Genomic DNA, 19,356 nt, shown 5'->3' with positions numbered 1-19,356 from the left:
CTATTCCCAAAAAGCAATTAAATTTTGCCTCTTCAACAAGGAAAAGGAAATGATGTGGCTCCAATACTACTGATCCTTCAAAATTCAACATAATATATATTTCCCACCTTAAAAAGCAGTAGGAATAAAAATATTAGCTGACAGCCTAAGAAAGTCCCATTTTGTTGATAGATACTGGATCCAACATTTAAACCTTAAAAATCAAAGAAAATAATAAGCTAGTAGGTATCCAGACTGATTGTATAACTGAAACTCCTTCATTTTATTATTCTCATTTTATTTATTAAAATAGGCCTATTACGATTTGCTTTGTCTTATTAAAATAGGTATATTAAATCTTAAATACCCTGAAAGAATTAAGATCAAATAAAGAAACAACAAAAGGGAAATAAACAAAAAGAAAATGACATAACATTTCACTTCCTGATTACCATATTATCACAATCTGCTCAATGTACGCTGGGGAATCCCATCAGATAAGTAAACTATGGCCCCTCTGTCTAAAAAGTGAAGAGATGAATATTTTTTTTAACTTGAGTATAGATTTGTCTTGCTAGAATAGGAATATCTAAGAACCAAAATTATATTGGTAGAAGATATAGATAATTCATTTGTTTCGTTTAATAATAAAACTATGTTATCAGTTTGATTCAGAGGTGATATTAAGCAGGTTCTGACCAGTTCTGGAGAACCGGTAGTGGAAATGTTGAGTAGTTCGGAGAACTGGCAAATACCACTTCTGACTAGCCGTGCCCCCATCTATTCACTGCCTCCTGAGTCCCAGCTAATCGGTTGGGTCTTCTTCTTTTTTTAACAAAGATTTTTATTAATTTTCAATAAACAAACATACACAAACAAAACACAAAACATGAAAACATAAAACTTCTTTTTGGAAAGCGACTTAGTCCCAGGTTACATCTTTTTGTACAGACATAAATCAAATTCATGCTCACTTTGTATACCATTTCATATCTTATTTACCATTCTATATTTTCTATATGGATTTTCCCCTCTTTTCACTCTCTTAATTTTATTTTATTTATTTCATCTCAATTTAAATCATTATACTTGTATCTTTTGTCTGTTCTGTTTCAATTATCTAATTATCTTTTCTCTTTAACACAAAATTTCTCCTGTAATCACTGATTGAAGTATGACGCTTTTATATCTTTCCCCTAAATTTAACACTTAAAATAATATATAATTTTCATTCTGATTCTGCTTACTACATTCTAAAGCTACGTACTACATTTTAAAATAAGAAAATAAATTTATAATATAATTAAAACAATAATCCATAGCAAATTAAACTCTATCATTAAATCTTAACCATTTTACACATTCCCTTTAATATTATATTAAATCATATAATGTTCCAGTTTTCTAACTTTATTTGAAATACAAATACAACAATAGTCTTATGTACTTTTGCAGAATCTCTTTTTTAATTATGTTTTTACCCTTTATCTCTGAAAAAAACCCTGTTTCTTTACATCTTGTTTTAAACCTTTGTAACTTCTCTTCCCTTTTTCCCTTCCTTTCTTCTCCGATCTAGCCTTTTTACCACCCCCCCCATCTCTTGATCTCCACCCTCTTAATCTCTACTCTCTTCTGTATTCCTCTTTTCTGTTGCTTTCTGACTTTGTATCGATTTTTCACCTTATTTTTCCCTTTTTTGGTTGTTCTTTTAAGTCTTAAATTCTCCATTCTCTTTGCCCTCTTTTCCTTTTCTTCCCCAGCTAAAGTTGTTTGTTCATTAAAGATGGCTTCTTCTTCTTCATCCCAACCTTCTTGTTCTTGTAATTCCTGATAGGTAGAAATCACCATTTCTAAGAAATGAAAAACAGATCCAGAAGAGGCCTTCCCTTCTTGTTCCTCTTCTTTTAGCTTTTTAAATTCCATTTTCAGTTCTTCAACAGATAATGCCATTGTGAAAATTTTTAAACAACCCAAATGTTTTTAGTCTTTCAAATAATAATTTCCAAAGGTCCCAAAGTCACCAAGCAATCCAAATAGACACAAGCTGTTTCATTTAGCACTTTCTTCTTTTTATATTTTCTCTTCCTGGGGTACAGTTCAATTGCAAAGTTCCAAAATGTATCTTTTAGAAGTCTTGTTACAGTTTAACTCTGATCTTATAAGTTTCAAGCAGCCTCCTCCAGCAAACTCTTAATATTAATTCTTTACATCTCCCTTCCCACTTATAGCCAAAAAAGAATTTTTTTTTAATTCCAATGTTCAGAAATCTTTAATGTTCCCTTGGCTTTAATTTTCAAATTTAATTACCTGCTGATGCCAAAATGGGTTTTTCCAATTTCCATCTACTATCTCCGTAAGGAAGGAGAGTGAGAAAAAACAAACTTTCCCTTTTAACTTTCATCCGCCACTTTTTACGATCTTCTTTGGGAACAGTGTATCTTTAATAAAGTTAAGTTTCCAGGGTATTTAGATGTTACTTGTTATCCCAGTTTAGCCAAAAACTTTCACTTTCTCAGCTTCCTCCTGCACATTCTTGTCCGGATGAAAGCTTCTTTGTGGTGGCCATTGCTGACCGCCGCTCCACCGCTTTTGGAAAAGGGAGTTAAGCCAGCTGAGGAGGGGGGGTTGCGATTCTCCTGAACCCCTGCTGGATCTTCCCTGTCTTCAGTCACCTCTACGGGGTAACTATTAGCCCCCAAATCCAGCTGAATTGGGGGCACTCCAGTGGCAAGCACAGCAGGAACCGTGCATGATCGCGGATTCCTGCCGCCGCCGAAGTCTTGCAAACCGGAAGTCCTGGCTGGGTCTTCTTTTGTTGCCCTGCACAGGAGAATGGAGCTCAAAAGCAGTTAGTGGGGTGGGGAGAAAATAGGATTTCGCAGTAACCTTTTCCCAGGAATGGGGAGGGAATGGAGATTTTACAGTATGCTTCCCCTGACATGCCCACCAAGCCACACCCACCATGCCACGCCCAGAGATCCGGTAGTAAAAAAGTTTGAATCCCACCACTGGTTTGATTGTGATAGAATCATTCTTCCTCAACAGATCTGGGGCAGGATCATAGCAAACCTTTGAATACTCTAGTTTACTAAACCTCTTAGTTCAATAATATCATTTGATGAGAAACACGTTCCAGATTTTAGAACACAGAAAGGAATTGGCTTATAATACTGATTGTAATCCCCCAAATGGAGCTTGCCTGTTTGATATACTTCTGTTTAACGTTATGAGAATGGGAATGAAAAACAATAAAACTGTAATAGAGGTAACTGAAAAAGATAATCTTGCTTTATGAAAGAACAATAGTACCAAGTCTTATAATTAAGTTTCTATTCATTATACATTTTGGAAAAAAATCAAAGTAAAAGCATATCACTTGCAACTTCTACAATTGGGACTGGAAGTTTGGTGATAATTTGTGATGGTCATTAAGTCAAAGCACCCACTGAAGTGGACCTGAGAAGTCCAAACCATTCTCCTAAATGGGCATCTTTTGCTGAAAACTGGCAAAAATAAATTTAAAAATAGGAAAGTGGCAAAACTTGTTTCAAACCCCAGTCATTAACTGTGAGCCAGGTGCCAAGTACCTGAAATGTGTCATGTGACTGTGGAATGTGGATGTGGCACAACATTTTATGATCGGCAGAAGTTCTTTATGGGCTCTAAAGCATTCTTTCCAAGGTCATTGTAACTCCAAACAGTCATTATGTGACCAGTCATATATGCTCAGGACGATCTATAGTTAGAAAGCTAAGTGATGTGATGGAGCACACAGATAACCTTTTTTTCTTGTGGGGCAAATATATATATGAAAGAGGATAAAATAGTAATATAACATAATACTCGTGGGTATAATTGTTCTGATTTACCTATACAGTATTTCAGGATTTAAACTATGTATTTTAACTCTTTGACGATCCAATTCTTTTCTGTACAGGTTAACTGGCTCTTCACATACTTAAATAAGAGTGTATTCTTGCAGATCCTTAAATAAAACAGTTTGAATTCCTTTAACTGATAAGTGATTGAGAATAGTGCTTTAGATTTTCATAGGAGTGTTCTCATAGGACACATAGGAGTGTTCTCATAAGAGAAGATGGGGTCACAGATGAACAATAACCATATTAGATATTATGCTGACATTGCAGGTGGAGAAGGTTGGAGGGGAGGATGTTGGAAATACAAATGGTGCCTGACAGCTAAAATTTCTGAAATGAATTTAGCAAATGGCTGTTAAAATTGCTCTGTTGATTTTAATAATACCCAATATGAGCTATCAGCCTGAGTCAGATTAGATTTGGAGAAAATTTAAAAAAAATTACTTGGACACCTGCTGAAGAAATTATATTCATTAGTTACTTGAAGGGACAAAAAAGGACATAAAGAAAATAAACATAAATAATAAATTAGAATTTTGAGATAGCTTTCTTCTTTCTTTGTTTGTACTTTGCTTGTACTTTTTCAAATTCTGAATATGTGTCATTGTTGCTTAGAAAATCTATCTATCTATCTATCTATCTATCTATCTATCTATCTATCTATCTATCTATCTATCTGAAGACATAATATAGAACACAATCTATAATCAGTAAGATGAATATCTTGAATGTTTATATCTGCTAATGTGGTTCCACTAAAATAAATTATTTAATATGATAGATATTCCATGCGGGTTTTTTCCCCACTAATAATTTTTTTACAGATAAGGAAATCCTATTTTAACATGGTGATGACTAGAAAGTTTGTGTTCTTCAGATTTTGATGATTTATTTTAAATAGTAAAGTTGATTGCAGGTAATAGGGTCATGATGGAGAACCTATGGCACGCATGCTGGAAGTGGCACACAGAGCCATTTCTGCTGGCACGCAAGCTGTCAGAACTGCCAGAACAGATCCTCTGCACGTGCACATGCGCCTCCCACCAGCCAGAGGATTGTTGAGTCTCTTCCATGCATGCGCAGGAGATGGGGCACATGCGGGAGATGCGCATGCATGTGTAGGGGGACGGAGGGGTCGCACAAGCATTGCATTACGATTTCAGGGACAAGTGCATGCGTGTGTACACACACACTTTTGGCACGCGACAATGAAAAGATTAGCCATCACTGTTATAGGGATACAAATAGATCTAACATCCCTTCTTTTTACCTATAAGTAAATAATATAGAAAATAAGTTTTGTTCCTTGGAATTACTGAATATGTATTTTTCTTTTGAAAATTCTGTTTTCCACCCAGAGCTTTAGCATAACTGGCAAAGGATGATGGAATAGTAATACATATAATTGAGTAGGGTCAATTACAGCTTAATAATTTTATAACTGAATGAAGAAGAAAGAAGAAAAAAGGCAAAATGAAATTAACCAGAATGAAAACAAAATAGATTGTAGGTGGTACTTCTAGCTTACGTAATACAATTAATAGAACAAGAAATTATCATAATAAAAAATTTAAAAAGATATATTAAAGTTTACATTTTAATTTTAAGGGAGTTTGGAAAGGATTATAAGGTCTTACAAGGTTCAATAGAACAGAAAGGTACAAATTTAGAAGAAATTGGTATAGCTGAAATGGAAATAGCCAAGGGAGAAATATACCCTGTAAAATACTAAAATATTGATTGCTCCTTCTCAGCGGTATATATCACTCCATTAATGCCAATTTTCCTGCACAAAAACTTCAGAATCAATATGTCGAATACTAAGTCTTGCATGTTTATGAAATTGCTTCCAAATAATAGAAGTGATGCCATTAATCCCAATTCCTAATGTGGCAGAGCAGTGAAATGAACAAAAGGAGATAAAGCAGTTCTGAAGAAAATGACAAACAGTTCCTGTAAAATGTTCAAAACACTGCAAGTATTGTTTTAAGATTTTTGACATTAATTATCCAGGTAATCTCTGGGTCATATAAACCTGAAGTGAATTTTTTTTCTCCAATGGAATTAAACCTAGCTGTCTAAATTAAACAGGCTATAAACATTTATTTATATGGCAATAGGACTTGAAATCCCCTCTGTAAGATACTATTATTATGTTTTTCCACAGCAAATTATCTTTGACTATAGATTTATTGAATATCCCCATAGTTCAATGACCGGAGATAATGGCTTCTAAAATTAGAAAGCTTCCCCAGTATTACTATAAATTGGGGTAACAGAGCTACAAGAAGTTTCACGTCCTCTGGGATAAAAGACACATTAAAGGGTATTATTTTATTTGAAAGTAAATTAGGAATCCAATCCTTCATAGAGTGAAAAAGCAATGAGAACTGCAAAAACAAGAATTAAGACATATTTATCATTTTCTGCTCAGATGGTGAAACTGAGTCTTTTTATCTGCCATATTTTGTTACTTTCTAGAAACTTGAATTGGACATAATGTTACACTCTAGTTTAATGTTACAAGCTATTCTACAAACCACCAAGGGCAGTATAAAATTAAATCAAGAGAGCAACTAATGCAGAGGGATATACTTGTCAATGGTTTTCTCAATTACAATTATCAGAAAGATTCAAAACAGATAAAAATAATTATGGTATGGAGCAAAGTAAGACAGAATTAGAAGTGCAATTGTATATCAATGATGAATATGTAGTTTCTAAAATGTACAAATCTCACCTTCAAATTCAAATTCAAATCCATGACTTATTTTAAATTTAATTATTTTTGAAAAAGGCATCTCAATGAATGATAAGTGGATATTGACTTATTTCAACATGCCATCACTTTGATTACTGTAGTTCACTCTAGGTAAAGATAACAGCTGACATAGCTGCTGTGCAGGGGAATAGAATAAATAGAATGTGACTCTGAGTCTCACTTCTTCATTTATACAAAATGTAAGCAGGTCCATTGAACCTCAATGCAATGTCAGTGAGTTAAGAGTGAACATGTACTTTTACTTAACAAAGTTAGAGGTAATGCAGAACTCGGCGACTGAAAGTAATGTAAATAATCTGTTTATTCCAGTTATCTCTGATACAGTATGTATAATTTTCAGATGTCTATAGTTTCATTCATATGCTGATTCATGAATTTCCATATTAGAAATAACTGAAAAGCTTGAAAAAAAAAGTACTTGTACATTTCAGTTTCATGTGCTTCAGTGATATTGTCTAGATGCTTATCTATCTACCCATTCTGTTGGGCCATCTAATTGGAACAATTATCAATGCTGTACATGACCAATCCAAACAGTTAATGTTTCTGCATATTATAACATACCATACCACCATGTGTCCTTTGTTCAGCTTACCTCATCTTAGAAGAAACGAATAGTTTCTTGTGTAGTTCACTATAGACTCACAACTCTCATTTTATTTATCCCAGGTTTAAAAAAACAATGATTGAAATAAACAGAGAATATTCAATGCAGGCTATACTAGAGCATTTTTATCTCTTTACCACTATTTTGTTCTTGTAGGGACTCTTCATACCATCCATAAATATCTTTGCAATACAATGTCTGCCCCATAATAATGTTTACTTGGCAGAATTCAATGCCCTACATTTAATGTTTATTTTTTGTGATTTAATATAATTTCTTTTCTAGAATGCCTTTGCATGTGATAACTTCCAGATGCAATATACAACTGCCCACCAAACTGTGGGAAAAACCACCACACTGTGGGCAAAATCACTAAAAACTCTCTTGAATGTGGGTGTACATTATTAGGTCTCTTAGAATTGCAATTCTAATCTGTCCTCTACACCAGGGGCCTCCAACCTTGGCAACTTTAAGCCAGGAGAATTTCAACTCCCAGAATTCTGGGAGTTGAAGCCCACCAGGCTTAAAGTTGCCAAAGATGGAAACCCCTGCTCTACAGTGGCTGAAATTTAGGAGGAGGCAACAATATACAGTGTAATATTAAGGCATTTGTGATTTTCTCCATCAAATATTTTTTTAAAAAATACTGTATACATGACACAACTATGGTTATTACTCTTTAATTAGATAATTTTGCTCTTTAAAGGTCTGGTTTTCTAGTTTGACATATCAGAAGAATACAATATTACATTCAGCAATCATAAACATATACAGAAAGTGACAGAAATGGATGCATCCAGCTCTTCCACATTTATACTAATTGGTAAGGTTTACAATGTTTATGGCATTATATTTTGTTAATTGGGCTTAGTTGGACTGTGAATTTTCACAGTGGGCAGATATTCATGTTTTCTTAATAATATGAAAAGGTTTGAGATGAAAAACCAAGGCGAGAAATTATAGCTTTTTGTCCTTCATTTATTATTTTTTAACACCCATTATTATTCATGTCAGACAAATAAATAAATTTGTATATATGATTCCATCTCTATATTCTTAGCAGGAGCATCTTTTCTTTTATAACTTTTTAATATTCTATGCTGCATCATTTTTCCGTCTTCTTCACTATTTTCTATTCACAAAATTGGCTCTTGGAGATTGTGTTGAACTAAGGTTTTAGACTTAATAGTATTTCACAAATCATTAACACACTTGCTTTTGGTACATTGCTATACATAGCCAAGCATCTGACTACATATTGCTTCTGTAGACTTTTCTTTAAGCATAATAAAGTAACATAGATTTTTTTAAAAAAAATTCTAGATGCATATGTGCATGTAGCTCATATTAACAAGTATGGATTTTAATGGTGTAATAAATTGCATTATGAATTCATGAGTTTTAAGTAGTGGAAGTTTATATTTACACAACAGTATGTCTGACATTATTTCATTATTAGTTGAAAGGACATGATATTTGCCACTGACAAAAAGCAAAGTATTTCTATCCAGAAATCTTTTCATTTTAAGTCATTGATTAAGACACACCTAGTTTATACAAGGTCACTGCAAAGATAAGATTTATTTATTTATTTATATTTCATGTTTTTAGACTACACATCTCCCTCAACGAGATGCTGTCAACTGAACGAAATTTTTACTATAACCTCCAAACATTTATCAGCAGCAGATGTATTCTTCCAGAAATTATAACACTAGTAACTGCTCAGAAGAAATACAAAATGATAGGCTATTAACTGAACTGTTCTAACAAAAGTTGAGACAAAGGATACTTCAAAATCATTAGCAAAGCCTACAGAATATGTAAATGCATCATATACTATGATTTCCCCCCGAAATTGTTTTACGTCAAAATGAATTCATGGAATGAAAACTTCTATTCCAACAATCCCATTGTGGGGATGGGAGACACTCCAAAGCAATATGAGAATATAATAAGGGATAGTTTAGAAAGAGTGACTAGAAAATAGCAAATATCATATTTTCTTGTAGTAAATCCTTAACTACATGAAATGTTTGGAAACTCTGCCCAAACTCTGCAAAACAGCTGTGGGATGAATAGGGGGTGACGGAGGATTGAAGGTGGGAAGAAGAAATGGAAAATATATTTCCATTGTGTATTAAAGTTCATTTTAAAAGGTTTTGTATTTTTAGGTTTTATTTTATGTTATGTACATTTTTAAATGTAACCAACCTGAAATCTTTTTGGAGTAGGCACCTCAAAATCAAACCATCAATCAATCATTCTAAGCCAATACCTTCGTGTATTTTGATATATGCTGGTGTATAACTTTTGGTATTTTTTTAAATAATAATGTTTATATCATAGACACACAATTAACCTCTATCTAATGTATGATCATCATGATGTATGATACAAATTAAATATTAGCATTTATTCAAAACAATAAAAAACTGCAAAGCTCAAATTTGTTTTACAGAGACTCCCTACAAACTAACATCTCATACAATATCCAGCATACACAATCAGCATGGCTGTTTGCTGACATTCTGGGAGTTGCAATGCCAAGATCGTTTAGGAAAACTGATGTATATATATCATGGTATTTTTCTTTAATATTGAGTTGAAAATCAACCAAATTATTTCTGTAGTGTGGCATATTAATGTCATAAATGTCATCTTAACTGATAACAAATTGCACGTGGAACTAATAATTAATTTCCCATTACTAGTTTTAAGTGGTTAAGATGCTATTTCTTTTTTCCAAGTGTGTAATATTTTGTGTGTGCTGAAGTCATGATTGGAAGTTTTCATCATAAACTGAGGTCACCAATGAGCAGACCCATTTGAAGCAGGTCATTGGTTGTACAGCCAAACCAAAGTAAGAATCAATTTCTTAATGAACAAAATTTACAATGAAAAAACAACCCTGCAAATATCAGCTGTATATTTAAAATGCCAATTGTTTGGCATAAACAGGCTATACTATAAACTGATATACAAAAAGGGGAAAATGTTAGAAAATGAGGCTAATTCAAGGGTTTTATTTTATTGTAGTCAAGACCTACTTTCTCATAGTACTTGATCTCGTAGTCCAGAATGGCTCCATTAGGAAAAGCAGGGTCTTGCCATGACAGGGCAATGCTGTTTTGGGAAGCCCAGTCCTTCCTGACCATACCTATCAAGGAGGGTGCTGAAAAGGAAAAGGATAACTCCAGGTTAAATACAATGCAGTGTATTTAAATCACCATAAAGAGATAACTTGGAATGATGCTATATGGTTTGATCAACGGATACCTCTTTGCAAAACTAAATAAGTGGTGATAGAACAGGGGTGTCAAACTCAAGGCCCATGGGGCTGCTCTGGAAATAATGAAGGACCGGTTCACAGTGCTTTTGCCAGTGAAATGTTGCATAAAAGTCAAGATGGTGATTGTGAGCATGTGATAAAAGTCTACCTCTTTGTACACATGTGTATTGTCAATATATGTTCATGGGCTCTTTCACTTCAGGGTTCATAATATTCTCTGCATTTTTTTTGAACCCCCCTGCTTTGCATTAGTAAATCTTAGTACTTTAGATTAGCTTCTATTAAATCTATCTGTTCCTCTTGAAAGTCACTATGTCTTTTCCTGGGATTGGATGGCTGTCACATGATTCTGGGAAAAAAATGAAACTGTTTTAAAAAGTTGCAGATAAGTGCTATATCATAGCTGGTATGCACCAAAGACTTTGTAAGTGGATGTACTACCCAAATAAATGTACTATTAAAATTGGATTTACTTAGAAATGTGTTGAAATGGAACCAAATAGATGTCTCTAGTATGCAATGGTTCATAGTACATATTACATTTCTTATTTCAGTGACCATAAACGATAAGAGCCCCTGATTATAACATCGAACATGCAAACAAGCCAAATACACTACTAACATGGGCAGCATCTTGCCCACATGCTTTTATCTTTCTTGGTGACTTCAATCTACCTTATATTAACTGGACCCTTAACAAATGTACAACTGAACCCACACATGCAACCTTCTACAATGCAGTAAAAAATCTGGGACTAGGAACAACTAGTAACCAACAACACTAGACATAACAACTGCCTCAATCTCATCTTCTGCAATAGTTTGAATTCAATTTACGGAATACAAATTAAAGAACCCTTTTCCAACAGTGACCACAACATGATTGACTTTTGTCTCAACATACATCCACAAAAAAATAATCACAATGACGGAATCCCCAATTATAACTTCAAAAAAGGCAACTATGAACTTATAAACAACGATCTCTCATCCCTTGATTGGCAATTTCTATTCACTGGATGCAATACTGTAGAAGACCATTACAACATATTTTTACTTGAAGTTAAAAGAGTCATCAAACTTATTACCCATAACAATAAGGAAGCTTCAATCCAAAAAGAAATCAATTTGGTGGAAAAACAAATCTAGTCACGTTGCCAACTTCAAAAGCTGATACAAAAATGTATGCCACCAGATAAAAACTGAATGCACCAATTATCACATTAAACAAGAAGAAAACCTTCTATGCACCAATTCCACCTGTGCTTTCTACAATTTTGTAAACAACAAACTAAAAGACTCAAAATCCATCCCACCCCTGAAAAGACCTAATGGTAAAGTCTGCAATGACGACACTATTAAAGCCAACCTCTTTAACACATTCTTTGGCTCAGTATTTGTAAACAGCAATGGATCATGCCCAGTATTTCCTAGTCGAACCACAGACAACTACAATGATCTAATACATATTGATTTTACAATAGACAATGTTGAAAAAGCACTATGCAATCTAAAACCATCTCTATCTAGTGGACCAGACGGAATATGTACCTACTTCTTAAAAAAGCTATCCACTGCCATAGCCGAAGCATAATTTTTGTAAAATCTTTCAGGACCAGATCCTTGCCAAAACTATGGTCACAAGCCACGGTCATCTCCATCTTCAAAAAGGGAGACCCCAGCCTAGTTGAAAATTACAGACCAATCTCTTTATGCTGTGTCACCTGTAAAGTCATGGAATCAATTATTAATCAATCCATCATCCTTCACTCAGAAACAGCTTACTCTCTAATAAACAATTTGGTTTCAGAAAAAAAACTATCATGTAATCTGCAACTCTTACACTGCAAAAACATATGGACTACACAACTCAATCAGGGCAAAGCAATAGATGCAATCTACATAGACTTCTTTAAAGCCTTTGATTCAGTGGTACATGACAAACTACTCCTAAAACTAAAATCTTACGGTATCTCTGGACACCTGCATAACTGGATAGAAGCATCAGACAGACAACAAATGGTCAAAATTGGGAGTGTCCTACCAACAGTGTCAACAGTGGTGTCAACAGTGGTGTCCCCCAAAGCAGTGTTCTAGGACCAACTCTTTTCATACTCTACATAAATGACCTCTGTGATCATATCAAGAGCAACTGCATTCTCTTCGCTGATGATGTAAAGCTATACAACACCACAGACAACACTGCTACCCTTCAAAAAGACCTTGACTATGTATCAGAATGGTCAAACAAATGGCAACTTCAAATCTCAACAAATAAATGCTCTGTCCTACATATGGGCAAAAAAAATATCAGAAAATAAAATACAGGCTGGATAGTCAAGACCTTGTTGATGATCCAAACTCTGTCAAGGATCTTGGAGTACTCATCTCTAACGATCTAACTGCTAGAGCCCACTGTAACTACATAGCCAAAAAGGTGTTAAGAGTTGTTAATCTAATCTTATGTAGCTTTTTCTCTGGTAATATTACACTACTAACTAAAGCATACAAAACATTTGCTAGACCAATACTCGAATACAGCTCATCAGTCTGGAACCCACATTACGTATCTGATATTAACACAGTTAAGGAAGTCCAGAAATATTTCACAAGAAGAGTTCTCCACTCCTCTACTCTTTGCAGAATATCTTATACCACCAGACTCGAAATTCTAGACCTACAAAACCTAGAACTATGTCGCCTTCGGTCTGATCTACATATAGTATATAAAATCATACATTGCAATGTCCTACTGTCAATGAATGCTTCAGCTTCAACCATAACAACACAAGAACACACAATAGATACAAACTCATGGTTAATCACACCAAACTTGATTGCAGGAAATACGCCTTCAGCAACAGAGTGGTCAATGTTTGGAATACTCTACCTGACTCTGTGGTTTCTTCCCCAAACCCCAAAAACTTTAACTTTAGACTGTCTACTATTGACCTCACCCCTTTCCTAAGAGGTCTGTAGAGGGCGTGCATAAGTGCACCAATGTGCCTACCGTCCCTGTCCTATTGTTTCTTTTATTTTTCTATTTTTCTTTTATGTATCCATGTATTCATAACTATGTTTTTACTTATACCTATTATCTTGTAAGCAATTGACAAAATAAATAAATAAAATAAATAAAACATATTAACTGTTATCCTGTCGGAAGATGTTATAATGAAACTTAAGAGGTACTGCCTCTTCAGGACATTTTTCAAATAATGATATGATTTATAATTGTTCATAATGCTAATTTTATGTATCAACAACAGCCTATGAAAACAACTAATGTAGGAGACATTATAAAGGATTCAAAATTATTACAGAGCCTGATCTAAAAATGTGGATTTTTTATTGATATCTTCCATACATAGACAAATACATTTGTTTTTTATATTTACTATGTAAATAACCACTACATAGGATCAGAGATGGGCTGCTGCTGGTTCGGACCAGTTCACCTGAATTGCTTGTTCCAATTCTGTGCAGTTCAGAGAACTGGCAAATCAGACCACTGGTTGGCCCCACCCTGCCCATTTTTCAGGCTGTTTTGGGGGCCATTTTCAGGGCATTTTAGGCCATTCTTCAGTCCAAACATGCCCCCCAAAACATCCTGAAAATGGTCCCAAACCAGCCAAAACAGGCTGTTTTTTGGCCATTTTTGGCCATTTTTCAGGCTGTTTTGGACCAAAAAAACCAGCCTGAAAAATGGCCCAAAAACGGCAGACATTGGCCCCACAAATGGTCCATTTTTGGGCCATTTTCTTGCCCTCTTTGAACCAAAAATGGCCTGAAAACAATCTGAAACGTGGACTAAAAATTCCCCCCAAAACAGGTCATTTTGGGGCTGTTTTCAAGTGATTTTGGGGCTGTTGTCTGGTCATTCTTCAAGCTGTTTTCAGGCCATTTTTCTTGCCAAAATCAGTCCGAAAACAACCTGAGAATAGCCCAAAAACTGGCTGTGACAGGGAGAGTAGCCAGATGAGCCATACCCAGATGCTTCCCCATACTCTCCCCTCTCTGCTAGCCCCCTTCTTCACACAGGATCACACAGAGAGGGAGAGAGGGGCAAGAGTTTTTGTGTGCTCCTGTTTCTGTGTGGCACTCTCTCCATAATGCTAGTGGCCGCCGCTGCCCCCTTCTTCCTCTCTGACTCCTTCTCCACTGCTTGGAGATCCTATGTGAAGAAGGGGATAGTAGAGAGGGGAGAGTGTTTGGTTGCTGCTTCTGGGATGAAGGAATGTGGGAAGCAGCTGGGTCCAGCTCACCCAGCTTCTTTCTCTTGCAGCCAGATTTCCCAGTCTAGCTTGATGAAGGCTTCCTCCCCAGGCCCCCATCCATTTTCCCTTTGGCTGGACAAAGCTAGGCAAAAAGCTGGTCCTCACTGGTGCCAGCCTATCCAAGAGCGGGCTTAGAAAGAGCAATGTGAGCTGCGCTGCTGCCTGTGTCAAGCTAGACTGGTGAAGGAGAACATGAGCCAGGCAAAGGTGTGAGCGTGGGGCATCTGCAGCATGATGGGCCTGGTAGACTTTCTAAGCCTGCCTGTGTCTATGTGTGAAAGAGAGAGAGAGAGAGAGGGAGGGAGAGAGAGAAAGAGGGAGAGAGATCCAATCCAATCTTGGAGAGTTATATCATGGTTGGCTCTCTCTCTCTCTCTCTCTCTCTCTTTCTCTCTCACACACACACACACACACACACACACCTGGATTCCCTCCCCAACCCTGCCTGTCCCATATAGGGACCACCCACACAAGTGATATAGAGTTGGCCATGCCCACTCAGTCACATGACCCTCCCAGTCATGCCCACCCAGCTATGCCCACCCAGCCAATCATTAGGGCAGAGAACCAGTTATTAAAAAAGTTGTATCCCAGTACTGCAGAGCAAAATAAGAACTAACCAACTTAATATAGAATGTTTGCCAAATGAAATCAAGATATCCCATTTATAGTCAACTGCCCCACTTCCTAACTCATGGCTACAACTGTCAAAAAGGGATCAGTTAAATTTAGTTAAACAGTACAAATGCTTAATAGAGCAGCTAGGAATGAAAACGAAGAAAAGCTCTGTGAACATTTATGAAAAATGGAGAACACACTGGAATAAAAGTATGGAGCCTATAGCTTTCCAGATACCATTGCTCACCTGCCTCAACTAGCATGGCCAATGGCCATGGATAATAAATACTGGTCAGCAACATATTCAGGCTTACAAGTGCCATTACATGTTTCCATAGTGATCTCTTAGAATATAAAAAAGAGAAAGCTTCCCAACATTGTTCTTTATTGTTTGCTTTTCCTGTAATTTATTTAGTATTATTTATTATATAGCCTAGAATATTAATTGTAAAAATAAATTTATAATACATTCAAGTTGCCATTTAAGAGTACTTTTTCACATACTACTATTGAATATAACATAAACTGTTGCATGTTAGCATGAATTATGAAATACAAATATTTTAAATACAACATTTGTAACATGATCATGTTTTTGTGAAGTATCCATGTTGCAGCATGTATTCTGTATCACATGTGATTGAAATTATTTTATTAATATAACATTACACACATGCATTTATAGATACTTAGATCCACATTTATTTACACTATTTGCAATTTGTACAAATTTTATTTCCTAAAATATTTGAAACGCCTTTGAATTTATCTCAGAAGGTCAAAATACAAATATTTCAACAAACGGATAAACAGATTTCACAATAAGAAAATACTTTACACCAATAACTTTCAGTGCCTCAAACTATACATTACGTACACATAGTTCACACAATTATTTTTGTTCTCTAGCATTAGATACTAAAGGCAAATGCTTCCTTTCTCCTAAACCCTGTAGTCACAGGAGAAAATATTTCTAGGAAAGATACTGTATGTGGCTGAGAAAGGATTTTGTGAAAAACCAAAGCAACCAATTTTTCTCTCAGGATGTAACTGATTTAAATCAAAAAATAGACACAGTTGCATGTTAATGTGAAGCAGAGCAGTATACCTCTGTTTTATTGTGCCTTACTTGGCTCATGCTATCTTCAAAATAACTATTGCTAGCAGTAAAGAACATGACACAGGTTCTGCAAGAAAATATTGAATTTTATATACGTTAAAGCAATTTTTGCAAATGTAATAACTATATCCATCCAGAATTTAATTGCTTCCTTCACTTGTCAACAATTCTGATTTTTATTTGTACAAAATAAATAGGCTGTCTGTAAACAAGAAAATAAATTGACACAGATCAAACACTGACAGTCAACCATCACAAATTATTTCCGTCTACTATATCTTGCAATGATTTCAAACTACCATAAATAAAGGAAGATTTTTGAGAAACTTGAATTCATCAAAATGTTCATTCTATTCAATTTAGACATTTCCTTGTATGATGATATTATGAAGATTTATTCCTATTTCATTATATAGATATTTGGGTACTCTAATTAGGAAGAAACTGCTTTGGTTATCTGATGAAGAGGGCTCTAAGGTCCCTTAGTTATCCTCCAATAAATAGTTAATATCTAAGTTGCCATTACAGTCTTTGTTGATTTTGTAGCACAACTACCCCCGTGGAATTTGTTACCTTGCTGTAGCCATCTGCCAGCTCACAGTTCTCCAATTACTTTTTGATAATGCCATCTGGAATTGTCAAAGGCCTTGCCAAAGTCACATTATATATATTGCATTCCCCTTATCCATCAAACCAATTACCCTGTCAAGGAAGGGAATGAGATATGGTTAGTGATATTTCCTGTTCCACTTTCTGAAGAGATGGGGAATTTAGAGTAGCCTTTAAAGGTGAAGAAGCAGTGAAATCATAATATTCCTAAAATGTTACAAATAGAAGGAGGAAGCAGTATTATATTTGCCACCTTGAGTTACATGAAAAGAAAGGCAGAATAAAAATAAAATAGGATTGACAGATGTTATTGAAACTCAATTAGCAATTGCATGCACTTCCATTACTTAAGACACTCTTTCTGTTTTACAATAGCCAAACTTGCTATTTTGATGTTTTGGCTGCCTGAGATGAAGGACAAGATAAGAACCCCCTTTACACATACACTGAACTTGTTTCCAAATAAATAAGAAATGGCTCCCTCCATAGGATAGACTAGGGTTAGAGCTGATTTAAGGATCGTTTTTACGATGGTAAAGTGAGTTATTCTTAGTGAAATACATGGTTGCTTAGCAAACCATAGCAACATTAAGTGAATCCAACATATTCAGTATTTATTTTTTTTGCTGTAAAATAGTAAATAAACAGACAAAATAATAAGTCATGCTGTAATGAGTTATAATTATAAGCTGGTTGCCAAGCACCCAAAATGCAGTCACATGAGGCAGTACAGTATTCTACGTCAGTTGGAAATGCTTTACAGCTGTAAAGTCATTCTTAATGACTTTGAACAGTCATTAAACAAGGACTACCTGTAATCTGAAATACTACACAAATGTACTATTTTCATTATAGCTATGTACAAAGAAGGGAACATGGAGAATGGAATGGTCTATAGGTAGCCAGATCTTCCTATTATAAAAGGTCTTGGCAGGTAGAGAGAGTGAGTGACATGGTGGGCTAGAAGTGAAGATGCTTGCATCCCATTTTGAAGGTTGAGAGTTCAATACTAAGCAGTGATAGATGTTTCTTTATCAGAACACAAAGAGAAAGTATCTGTTGCAAACTTTGAGTAGGAGTTAGAAAGGGCATCCGGTCAGTAAACGCTCAGCTCCATTCAGTCAGCTTGAGTCCATCCCAATACAAGGGATTAAAGGTCATAAAAAGAAAAAAAGAAAGAGAGTAAGGGGATGAAAGCCAATTCAAAACTAACTGCAAATGGAAAAAAGTTTTATTTTGAAAGAGTAGATTTGTCATGGCTTTATTTGTGTGGAAAGACTGCTAATTTGGTGCTTTCCTGGGCATATCCAAATAAAACACCAACATTCTTGGAACTGTCTTTCTAAGTTTCTGGTAAAAATGATTCTTTACTCCTATTTAATATTCTGAAAACAATCATGATGGTGAATTCCTGCCTTTGGTCTATATAAAGTGAAATAAATTGTAGGTTCTGTTTCATGTAAAGTTAACACAGAAGAATTTTGCTGTTTTAGTGCTATGAAAACTTCTTTCTAGATGCTATTAAAATCCCTATTATTTCATAGAGATAGCCTTGAGATTTGTTACAAAATAAATTAATTAGCAATATATTTATATTTTCTGTTCTATCATATTTTCTGTAGGATAGAGTTCACGGTACAAGCTATGCTGATTTAGAATATATGTCAAATATCATTTACCTAATATAAGTTGCTCCCTAATACATTTTATGAAAAGTTTTTGATTTATAGATGAATCTATTAGAATTGTACAAGGACTACTTCTAAATAAATGTTTGTGGATAGAATGAAAATTAGAATTTATATTTGTGATTAATTAAGCAACCCTGAAAGGCATCAGTAGCAATTTCTGCTGATTCCAAATGATGAATGACATTATTGTGCAAATGCTATTCCATACTTGCATCCTGGCATTTGATTCAAATATATAAGTCATGACCTTTATGTGATGATGCGATTATGCATGTCTTATAATTTTACTTCTGCTTGCATGATCTTTCTATATACTTCAGAAGTACACATTATTTTCCTCAAGAGGGTTTATTATCATAAAAGAATTGATAAGATTGCAGTTTAAGGGAGTAAATCCCAGAGAATAGCGTGAGATATAATTCTGAGTAAACATGCAAAGTGTGAGAGTAGAAAATTTGAGAAATATATAATCTGAACATGAGTAGAGGGTAAGTTTATTTGAT

General features: G+C 34.9%; 1 protein-coding gene across 1 annotated transcript in view; it reads right to left on the bottom strand.

Annotated features, from left to right (window-relative positions):
• Positions 1 to 19,356, bottom strand: part of EPHA6 (EPH receptor A6) — a 449,967-nt gene that overhangs the window by 143,223 nt on the left and 287,388 nt on the right. Inside the window, exon 6 of the mRNA XM_026700746.2 lies at positions 10,297 to 10,421. Coding sequence (XP_026556531.1) covers positions 10,297 to 10,421 — 125 coding nt within the window. The remainder of the gene's footprint in view (positions 1 to 10,296; positions 10,422 to 19,356) is intronic.

Source organism: Pseudonaja textilis, chromosome 7 (genome assembly GCF_049901715.1).
Source record: "Pseudonaja textilis isolate UNSWEBS1 chromosome 7, rPseTex1.2, whole genome shotgun sequence".
Taxonomy (NCBI): Eukaryota; Metazoa; Chordata; class Lepidosauria; order Squamata; family Elapidae; genus Pseudonaja; species Pseudonaja textilis.
Note: the sequence above shows the minus strand (reverse complement) of the source record. Positions and strands in the feature narration are given on the sequence as shown.